General features: G+C 37.6%; 1 protein-coding gene and 1 long non-coding RNA gene across 2 annotated transcripts; both read left to right on the forward strand.

The window, feature by feature from the left end:
* The first annotated feature begins 395 nt into the window (after positions 1 to 395).
* LOC116679521 (gamma-aminobutyric acid type B receptor subunit 2) lies at positions 396 to 2,979 on the forward strand. Its single transcript, XM_032509182.1, has 3 exons — positions 396 to 519; positions 1,774 to 1,879; positions 2,732 to 2,979. The coding sequence occupies exons 1-3, from the start codon at positions 396 to 398 to the stop codon at positions 2,856 to 2,858; spliced, it is 357 nt and encodes a 118-aa protein (XP_032365073.1). The 3' UTR covers positions 2,859 to 2,979.
* Positions 2,980 to 4,580: 1,601 nt separating this feature from the next.
* LOC116679522 (uncharacterized) lies at positions 4,581 to 11,344 on the forward strand. Its single transcript, XR_004329507.1, has 4 exons — positions 4,581 to 4,833; positions 5,684 to 5,863; positions 7,101 to 7,203; positions 11,077 to 11,344. It is a non-coding gene; the product is annotated as an uncharacterized LOC116679522 (long non-coding RNA).
* The last annotated feature ends 322 nt before the right edge of the window (positions 11,345 to 11,666 follow it).

Below are 11,666 nucleotides of genomic sequence, written 5' to 3' on the forward strand. Positions count from 1 at the left end.
CCTCATGTTGTCCTCATGTTGCCCTCATGTTGTCCTCATGTTGTCTTCATGTTGCCCCCATGTTGTCCTCATGTTGTCCTCATGTTGTCTTCATGTTGTCCTCATGTTGCCCTCATGTTGCCCTCATGTTGTCTTCATGTTGCCCCCATGTTGTCCTCATGTTGTCTTCATGTTGTCCTCATGTTGTCCTCATGTTGCCTTCATGTTGTCCCCATGTTGTCCTCATGTTGTCCTCATGTTGTCCCCATGTTGTCTTCATGTTGCCCCCACGTTGCAGGACGGAGTGTCTCCACTGATGTGCTGCTGTGTGTCCCGTGTTGTGTGTATAATGTTGTCAACATCTGGTGTGGTTTGTGTGTATTTGTAGTTTTTTTAGATATCTTGCTGCATACTAAATGTCCTTTTTAAGGATAAATAACGTTGAACCTGAAGTTCTTCCACAGCTGGATGCAGAACTAGAAACCATCATCATGCAGCTGTGTGAAACGTGTGATCCCCCGACGAGAGGAAGACACAACGGTAAACATAAACATCGAGTGGTGTATATACAGTGGGGTTTAAAGTTTGCCCCCCCCCCCCCAGGTAAAAATGTGTATTAATGAGCATAAAGAAGCCAAGAAAAGAAGGAAAAATCTCCAAAAGGCCTCAAATGACAGATTAGACATTTATATAAAATGTCACAAAAAGTTAGATTTTATTTCATCATTTACACTTTCAAAATAAAAGAAAACAACAAAAAACATCAATAGAAAGTTTTACCTGGGGGGCCCAAACTTTCGAGCCCGACTGTACGTGATATGCAAGTAGACGCAGTATACGCAGTACACGCAGTATATGCAGTATATGCAGTATACGCAGTATACCCACTAAGACAGCTCCAGGGTTTCCATATTCTCAGTTTAAACACCCGAGGACCAGCATTCAGCTCGATTAAAGTCCTCTCACCGCTGCAGTGACGCCCAAGCTCTTCAGATAAGGAACATTAATTCCTTTATTTGACGCCATTTTGCTTCCTTTCAGTCCACCGTATAATCATTGTCTGTTGTTGGCCTGTATTTCTTGGTGTTTTTACTTGTTTGTGTGTTTTTTGTTTTTTTGCTGTTATAGAAGAAAATGCTGCTGCTGTAAGAACAACATTTCCCCGTTGTGGGATGAATAAAGTATCATCTAATTTATTAAGCTAAAAAACTGCGTATTTCCCCTTTAATTAAGGGATTTCCACCCTAAAGTGTTTCATAACAGTGTGTCTGAAAACAGGAACTGAAGTCGTTGATGCTCAAAACTTCGCTGGGGGGACACACCCTGAGGCAAATTCTGGCTTCATAGTACATACATACATATATATATATATATATATATATATATATATATGTGTGTATATATATATAATATATATATACATACACACACACACACACACACACATATATGCCTTGTGAGTATTATATATAATGCTCTGTATCCTCGTTCTATTTTGAACAATATTGCATATTAGAATTTGGAGACGGGACAAATGTGAAAGGAACTGAAACCAAAAACATCATTTTAATACGCAGTCAGAAATAAATGGGTTCAAATCTGAGTTATAATAACAGCCAGGGGCGCTGTACAGGGAGGATGATTATTATTATTTTTATTATTGTTTTTATTTTTATTGTTTTTATTTATATTGTTTTTATTTATTTTTAATGTAAATTTTAATTTATTTTTAATTTTTAATTTTTTAATTATTTTTAATTTTATTTTTTTTATTATTATTCTGCACCCTCCCAGCAGGTGGATCCAGACCCGGGACGTGGACTCATGCAGCTCAGGTCTGCTCCGACAGGAACTCTGAGGCCGAAGGTTCAAGTCCCGACAGCATCAACTCCCCCGAACGGTGGGACACATTTACATATTTACATATTTACATATTTACATATTTACATATCTACATATCTACATATCTACATATTTACATATTTACATATCTACATATTTACATATCTACATATCTACATATTTACATATCTACATATCTACATATCTACATATCTACATATCTACATATCTACATATCTACATATTTACATATTTACATATCTACATATCTACATATCTACATATCTACATATTTACATATCTACATATCTACATATTTACATATCTACACATTTACATATTTACATATCTACATATTTACATATCTACATATCTACATATCTACATATCTACATATTTACATATCTACATATCTACATATCTACATATTACATATTTACATATCTACATATCTACATATTCACATATCTACATATTTACATATTCACATATTTACATATTCACATATCTACATATTTACATATCTACATATTTACGTATCTACATATCTACATATCTACATATTTAAATATTCACATATCTACATATCTACATATTTAAATATTCACATATCTACATATCTACATATCTACATATCTACATATTCACATATCTACATATCTACATATTTAAATATTCACATATCTACATATCTACATATTCACATATCTACATATCTACATATTTAAATATTCACATATCTACATATCTACATATCTACATATTCACATATCTACATATTTACATATTTACATATTCACATATATACATATTTACGTATCTACATATTTACGTATCTACATATCTACATATTCACATATCTACGTATCTACATATTTACATATCTACATATCTACATCATCATATCTAGTGTGCGGCGCCGTGTGTCCGTCCAGCTCCCGATCCTCCATCATTCGTACCTGACGGCCGTCGGCGGCGTCAGCGCCAGCAGGTCCGCTCTCTTCAGCCAGGACGATGACAACTTCCTGTTTACCTGACCCACGCTGCTGCTGGACCAATCAGACGGCAGCAGGGACCTTCACCTGGGACGATGACAACTTCCTGTTCACCTGACCCACGCTGCTGCTGGACCAATCAGAGCGCAGCAGAGACCTTCACCTGGGACTGTAATTTATTCATAAATGTTATTAAATATGAAAAGAAGACTTTTCTTTGGCGTGAAAATGTCACTTTATCAGGTTTTTAACATTAATATTTTAAAAGTTTGGAACACTTTGATGAAAAAAAAGTCAAATATTCTGAAAAAAGAATCCATATTTTTAGTCGTTTTTTAAATTTTGAGAGGAAAAAGTTTAATTTTTTTGATTTGTTTTTTATATTTGTAGGGGAAACATTTTTAATATTTTGAGTTTTTTTATATTTTGAGGTGGAACAAAAGGGAAATTTTAGATAAATGTCAAAATGTTTTTAGGAAAAAAAATACACAAATATGTAATCAACATAATATATAATAAATAATTATAAAAAAATAAATATTCTGACAAAAAATCTAAGTAATTTTTAATTTTAAGGTGAAAAAAATATTTTGAGTTTTTTCATATTTTGAGGGGAACAAATATTGTGAGAAAATTAATTTGAATTTTTCGATAAATGTCAAAAAAAAAAAACGAATATCTTATAGCAGGTTTTAAATATTAATATTTAAAAGTCAATTAAAAGGATTTTTCAGAAAAAATATAATATTCTGAGAAAAAAAAAATTCATATTTTGAGTTTTTTTTTTTATTTGAGGGGAAACATTTTTTAATGTTTTGAGAAAAATAATTTTGAACTTTTGATGAATGTCAGAAATTAAGAAAAAAAAATAATCAAATTTTCTGGGAAAAAAATACATAATATTTTAGGATTTTCTATATTTGAGGGAAAACATTTTTAATAATTTTAATTTTTTTATATTTTGAGGGGAAAAAAATCCTATTTGAGAAATTAAATTTGGAATTCTATACGAATGTCGGAATTATTTAGAAATAAATCTGATCAATAATAAATATAAATCAATAAATGCAGAAATTAAGAAAAAAAATCAAATATTCTGAGAAATAAAAGTCAAATATTCTGAGAAAAAAAAGTAATATTTTAAGATGATTTTAGATTTGAGGGGAAAAAAAAATTATGTTTTGAGAAAATTAATTTGGAATTCTATATTAATGTCAGAATTTATTTAGAAACAAAATCTAATATTTTCAGCAAAAAAGTAAAAAATGTTGCCTCTGAAATCCCCCCCCCCCCTAAATTCTATATAAATGAGGGTTATTGACCATGAATTCCAAAAAAAATAGTAAAACTAGTAATGTGGTGTTAGTGGAAACTAAACAAAAAGTTTGAAAAAGAGACAAAAAATTCTAATTTTTGTCTCTTTTTTTATGGACAACACGGGGGTTAAAGTCAGCGTCTTATGTAAGAATAAACCTTTGAGTTGATGATGGACTGTTTACTGAGGCATCCTGCCAGGTCCCAAACACTGATGTAACAGCTGACCTGTGTCCCTGAACGCCTCACCGTGCAGGTCGTCTGTTCCTGGTTACATCAGGGGGCCCTGAACGTCTCACCGTGCGGGTCGTCTGTTCCGGGTTACATCAGGGTGCCCTGAACGTCTCACCGTGCGGGTCGTCTGTTCCGGGTTACATCAGGGGGCCCTGAACGCCTCACCGTGCGGGTCGTCTGTTCCGGGTTACATCAGGGTGCCCTGAACGCCTCACCGTGCAGGTCGTCTGTTCCAGGTTACATCAGGGGGCCCTGAACGTCTCACCGTGCGGGTCGTCTGTTCCGGGTTACATCAGGGTGCCCTGAACGTCTCACCGTGCAGGTCGTCTGTTCCGGGTTACATCAGGGGGCCCTGAACGCCTCACCGTGCAGTGACTGGGACAGAGATTACAATCCAACATGTTTTCCTTCATGTTGCTCGTCTTTGCTGTGGCTCTGCTGGTTCATCCTGGGGAGTCCGGAGATTTCCGTAAGTACTTTGAGTTTTATTTTTTATTTTTTTTGGGGGGGGGGGGGTCTGCAGTAAAATGTGTTTTCAAACTGTTGCGACTGTATGCTGCTCTGGGGGTTTCACAGCTGACCTAAATCAGACTCGGTTTGTAGAGCAATCCGCGTCGGAATCTCCTGATCGGGAAATTCGGTATTCAATATTTGGCATTTCAGCAATTTTTAACATGTTTTTTCAAATTTTTTCAAACAAGTTTTTGTCACCTTTGGCAATGTTTTCGTTTTTTTTTTTTTAACTTTTTCTGATTTTTTTCTTGTCACTCTTTTCAGTGTTTGAAAAAAATGTTTTTTGTCGATTTTTATTTTAATCTTTTTGCCTTTTATTAATTACGTTTTTGTCCATATTTAACATGTTTTTTGTCGCTTTTTCTAACGAGTTTTTGTCACCTTTTGGCGACGTTTTAGACATTTTTTGATCGTTTTTTTAAACTTTTTTTGTGACCTTTTCAGCTTTAAAAAAAAAGAAGCTTTTGTCGAGTTTTATTCAAACCCTTTTTGGCCTTTTATTAATTATGTTTTCGTTCATATTTAACATGTTTTTTGTCGCTTTTTCGAACAAGTTTTGTCACCTTTGCCAACATTTTTGTTAAATCTTTCTGTGACTTCTTCAGATGTCTTTTCTCACTTTTTTCAGTGTTTGAAAAAAAAAAATGTTGTCCATATTTAACATGTTTTTTGTTGCTTATTCTAACAATGTTTTGTCCCCTTTGGCGATGTTTTTTATACATTTTGAGTGAACTTTTGAATAGTTATAATCATAGTAATAATAATATTTTCTTTCTCTCCTTATTCTGGACCCAATGAACCGGCAGTGACAGCCGGAGTACCCCCCCCCCCACTGAGGACGATTCCCCGTTGTCGGTCCTTTGGGACAAGGTTCTGGACGAGTTGGATCTCGACTTTGATGCTCCAGTGGTACGAGCCGACAGGGTGGTTCGACCAATCAGATCCCTCAGATCTGCATACGGACCAATCAGCCACTCTGGAGTCAGGTGAGTCCGACAACCTGAAGAAGATATAATATAATATACCTGCAAATTCACGTTTTCCCGGCTCGAAATGTCAACATTTTGTTGCTCGTTTTTTTTAATTGTTTTTGTTAATTAAAAAAAAAAAAATGATTGTCACATTTTGTGATTTTTTTGTGATTTTTTTTTTTTTTTTTTATTACAATTTTTTTCATTTTTTCCGTTGTTTTTGTTCATTATTTACATGTTTTTTTTCCGCTTTTTCTAAAACAAATTGTCACCTTTGGCGATGTTTTTTGATAAAAACATTTAGTGTTTTTTTGTGACTTTTTCAGCGTTTGGAGAAAAGAAAATAGTCAATTTTTAACATTTTTTTTGTCGCTTTTCCTAAACATTTAGTCACCTTTGGTGATGTTTTTCATAAGTGATTTTGTGACTTTTTCTTATTTTTTTTGTCACTTTTTTCATTGTCTTTTCCTTTTTTTTGTTCATTTTTAATGTGTTTCTAACAATCTTTTGTCACCTTATGTTTTTCATAAATTCTTCTGTGACCTTTTCTAAATTCTTTTGATTTTTTTACTTTTTTTAGTCTTTGAAAAGAAGTGTCTTTTTATAAAAAAATCTTTTTTGGCGTTTTTTAAATTGTTTTTGTCAATTTTTAACACGTTTTTTTGTCAACTTTGACGATGTTTTTTTGGACTTTTTTTGACATTTTTTGAATGTTTTTTTTCTGACTTTTTCAGAATTAAAAAAAAAAAAATTTGTTGATTTTTATTCAATCTTTTTGCCTTTTTTTAACGATGGTTTTGTCACATTTTGTGACTTTTTTGATTTTTCTTTGGTGACTTTTTTCAGCGTTTAAGAAAATGGTTTTGTCAACTTTTATTCCAAATTTTTTGCCTTTTTTTTAACGTGATTTTTTGACGTTTATTCCAACAAATGTTTCCCTCCTTTATTAATGTTTCTGATAAATATTTTGTAACTTTTTCCATTTTTTTTTTTTTAGCCTGTTTTGGGGGATTTTTATTCCAATTTCTTAAAATAGTTTTTGTCCATTTTTAACATGTTTTTGAAACTTTTTCAGATTTTTTTTTTTCTTTCAACATTTGTCACATTTTCCAGCGTCCTTTCATAGTTTCTGTTAGAGAAAGTTTCTGTAAACGGGTGAGATTTGCCCCGAGGGCAACGTGAGGGCTGTTAACGAGGGATCTTGTCCTTCTTGACATGGAGGACGGAGGTCTAACGAGCGCTTGTTTCTCAGAGTGACCCTCGGGGACGGGTCTCGGTGGCTCCTCCAGAAAGGAACCGGCGCCGACGGTCCGATGTCGGTGACCAGCGCCGACAACATGAGCTCAGAGTGGAAGGTGAGACCGGAACCAAGCTGTCATCTCTCTTACTAATTCATTCATTCATTAATGAGTTCATTAACCCTCCTGTTGCAGCCCAGTCTCGGGGCTTCAGCTTTTTTTTAACCCTCATGTTGTCCTCGGGTCAAATTGACCCGTTTTCAGAAAATTATTTTTAGTCAATTAACCCTGGGGGCCCTGAGGCCATTTTTACAGTTTAATTTCCGTCTGATTTATTTTATAATAACTTGTAAAACATCAACCCTGTTGTCTACAGTCAAGATATGAACATCATTTTTTTTAGGACAAACTGGGTTATTAGAATATTTGGGTTGCAGTGAGGTCACTTGCATGTTAAAAATGGTTGTAGGGCCTTAAAGATAAATAAATAAATAAATGAATCTTCCAGATATGTATTGATATCACAGACATATAAGTAAAACCTCTAAAACACTTCTCATATGTCTTGGGAGTCACACTGTGAAGAAATAATCATTATAACTTATACAGTTGACAAAATACATGCATTTTTTCAAAGAAAGTCAAGATGCTTTTTTCTCACATGACATTTACTTATGCCAATAATAACATAATAATGTCATATTTATTGATATTACACCCACAGCAATGTTATACAAGCAGATGTGTGTCTAAATAGGGCATTATTTGGCCTTCCATAGAGTCTATAGGCATTTTTGTCCCCTCTGGCCTTCCATACAAGAGGGGTGCCTTTATCTCCCATATATGGGCATGTACTTCCTGAAAAATACACAGGACAGACACAGAGAGAGACGGAGGAGCGATCCAGCGGCAGAAATGAGCCAAAACGCGATGAATTATGGACATAAAGTGGACCAATCTTGGATATAACAGTATGGATTTAAAGCCCAAAGAGGCTGAAGTTCCAGGCTGGATAGAAAACCCCTGTAGAGGCTAGAAAGACCCGGAAAAGACCTCCGTAAAGCCGAAAACTTCAGGATTCAAACAAAACCGAAAGTGAGTAAATCGCTCGTATGGTTCAAAAGTTATTAAACTATGAATCAGAGGTGCTTTTTTACTCGTGGGCGAGTGTCTCGGGCTCAGAGGGGTAACGTTGAAATAAGAGCTGAAAATGTCAAAAACCTTTGGAAAAACATTTAAAAAAACCATTGGAAAAGTGATAATTAAATTAAAAATTAGATAATAATGTTGAAAAAATGTCACCAAGACCTTTTTTTTTTTCACGATTGAGGGGAAGACAACGCAAGGGTTAAACGCTGAAAAAAGTCACAGAAAAAATGTTTCTTGTCGAATATTTATTCAAATTTCCTTCCGATTTTATTTATCTTTTGGTGACTTTTTTGTTTTTGTGGATTTTTATTCAGATTTTTTAAAAATTGTTGTCATCAATTTGTTGTCGTTTTCGTCACCTTTGGCGATGTTTTTGTAATTTTTTTTGTGACTTTTTCAGATTTTTTTTGTTGTCAGTCTTTTCAGTGTTTTTGTCGTTTTTTATTCAAACCTTTTTGCCTTTTTTAATCACGTTTTCGTCCATATTTAACATGGTTTTTGTCGATTTTTTTTCAACCTTGGCGATGTTTTTTTGACATTTATTTGACCTTTTTCGATTGTTTTTAATGTATTTTGTGAGTTTTTTTTAACAATTTAAAAAAAAAGTAGATTTTAATTAAAGCAGTCGTTAAGCTAACAGCTGACGCTAAGCTAACAGCTGACGCTAAGCTAACAGCTGACGCTAAGCTGAGCTAACAGCTGACGCTAAGCCAACAGCTGACGTTAACCTAACAGCTGACGCTAAGCTAACATCTGACGTTAAGCTAACATCTGACGTTAAGCTAACAGCTGACGCTAAGTTGAGCTAACAGCTGACGTTAAGCTAACATCTGACGTTAAGCTAACAGCTGACGCTAAGCTAACATCTGACGTTAAGCTAACAGCTGATGCTAAGCTAACATCCGACGTTAACCTAACAGCTGACGCTAAGCCAACAGCTGACGCTAAGCCAACAGCTGACGCTAAGCTAACAGCTGACGTTAACCTAACAGCTGACGCTAAGCTAACATCTGACGTTAAGCTAACATCTGACGTTAAGCTAACAGCTGACGCTAAGCTAACAGCTGACATTAAGCTAACAGCTGACGCTAAGCTAACAGCTGACGTTAAGCTAACAGCTGATGCTAAGCTAACATCCGACGTTAACCTAACAGCTGACGCTAAGCCAACAGCTGACGCTAAGCCAACAGCTGACGCTAAGCCAACAGCTGACGCTAAGCTAACAGCTGACGTTAACCTAACAGCTGACGCTAAGCTAACAGCTGATGCTAAGCTAACATCCGACGTTAACCTAACCGCTGACGCTAAGCCAACAGCTGACGCTAAGCCAACAGCTGACGCTAAGCCAACAGCTGACGCTAAGCCAACAGCTGACGCTAAGCTAACAGCTGACGTTAACCTAACAGCTGACGCTAAGCTAACATCTGACGTTAAGCTAACATCTGACGTTAAGCTAACAGCTGACGCTAAGCTAAGCTAACAGCTGACATTAAGCTAACAGCTGACGCTAAGCTAACAGCTGACGCTAAGCTAACATCTGACGTTAAGCTAACAGCTGATGCTAAGCTAACATCCGACGTTAACCTAACAGCTGACGCTAAGCCAACAGCTGACGCTAAGCTAACAGCTGACGTTAACCTAACAGCTGACGCTAAGCTAACATCTGACGTTAAGCTAACATCTGATGTTAAGCTAACAGCTGACGCTAAGCTAACAGCTGACATTAAGCTAACAGCTGACGCTAAGCTAACAGCTGACGCTAAGCTAACAGCTGACGCTAAGCTGAGCTAACAGCTGACGTTAAGCTAACAGCTGACGTTAAGCTAACAGCTGACGTTAAGCTAACAGCTGACGCTAAGCTAACATCTGACGTCAAGCTAACAGCTGATGCTAAGCTAACATCCGACGTTAACCTAACAGCTGACGCTAAGCCAACAGCTGACGCTAAGCTAACAGCTGACGTTAACCTAACAGCTGACGTTAAGCTAACATCTGACGTTAAGCTAACAGCTGACGTTAACCTAACAGCTGACGCTAAGCTAACATCTGACGTTAACCTAACAGCTGACGCTAAGCTAACATCTGACGTTAAGCTAACAGCTGACGTTAAGCTAACAGCTGACGCTAAGCTAACATCTGACGTTAAGCTAACATCTGACGTTAAGCTAACAGCTGACGTTAAGCTAACAGCTGACGTTAACCTAACAGCTGACGCTAAGCTAACATCCGACGTTAACCTAACAGCTGACGCTAAGCTAACATCCGACGTTAACCTAACAGCTGACGCTAAGCCAACAGCTGACGCTAAGCTAACAGCTGACGCTAAGCCAACAGCTGACGCTAAGCTAACAGCTGACGTTAAGCTAACAGCCGACGCTAAGCTAACATCCGACGTTAAGCTAACAGCTGACGCTAAGCCAACAGCTGACGCTAAGCTAACAGCTGACGTTAAGCTAACAGCTGACGCTAAGCTAACATCCGACGTTAAGCTAACAGCTGACGTTAAGCTAACAGCTGACGCTAAGCCAACAGCTGACGTTAAGCTAACAGCTTACATTAACCTAAAAGCTGACGCTAAGCCAACAGCTGACGCTAAGCCAACAGCTGACGTTAAGCTAACAGTTGACGCTAAGCTAACAGCCGACGCTAAGCTAACAGCCGACGTTAAGCTAACAGCTGATGCTAAGCTAACATCCGACGTTAAGCTAACAGCTAATGCTAAGCTAACAGCAGACGCTAAGCTAACAGCCGACGTTAAGCTAACAGCTGATGCTAAGCTAACGTACAACATGAAACCGACTCGTTGTGTTTTAATCCCGTTTTCGTGTTTTCTCTCTGCAGACGACGGAGACCAGAGAGTTCAACGGGAGAAAGCGCGTGGCTGACTTCATGAAGGCCGGGGGGGGCACGTACGACGTTCGCCACGCCAACTGTCACCACGCAACAGACGCCATGATGGATCAGTAAACAGGAACCGTAGACTGGATGCTAATGGACACAGCATGGGGGACGTCACCCGCTGGGTGTCACGATCTGAGATGACTCGTTGGTTGGAGATGGGATGATTTTAGACGAGAGAGGAGAGAAGGAGACGTGAGGGAGGAGAGAAGGAGAGGGAGGAAAGAGGGAGGAGAGAGAGAGGAGAGAGGGAGAGGGAGGAGAGAGGGAGGAGAGAGGGAAAAGGAGGGGAGAGGGAGGAGAGAGGGAAAAGGAGGAGAGAGAGAGGAGAGAGGGAGGAGAGAGGGAGGAGAGAGGGAAAAGGAGGGGGAGAGGGAGGAGAGAGGGAAAGGGAGGAGAGAGGGAGGAGAGAGGGAAAAGGAGGGGAGAGGGGAGGAAGAGGAAAGGGAGGAGAGAGAGAGGAGAGAGGGAGGAGAGGGGAGGAGAGATGGAAAAGGAGGGGAGAGGGAAGGAGGGGAAAAGGAGGGGAGAGG

Source organism: Etheostoma spectabile, unplaced genomic scaffold (genome assembly GCF_008692095.1).
Source record: "Etheostoma spectabile isolate EspeVRDwgs_2016 unplaced genomic scaffold, UIUC_Espe_1.0 scaffold00016628, whole genome shotgun sequence".
NCBI lineage: Eukaryota > Metazoa > Chordata > Actinopteri > Perciformes > Percidae > Etheostoma > Etheostoma spectabile.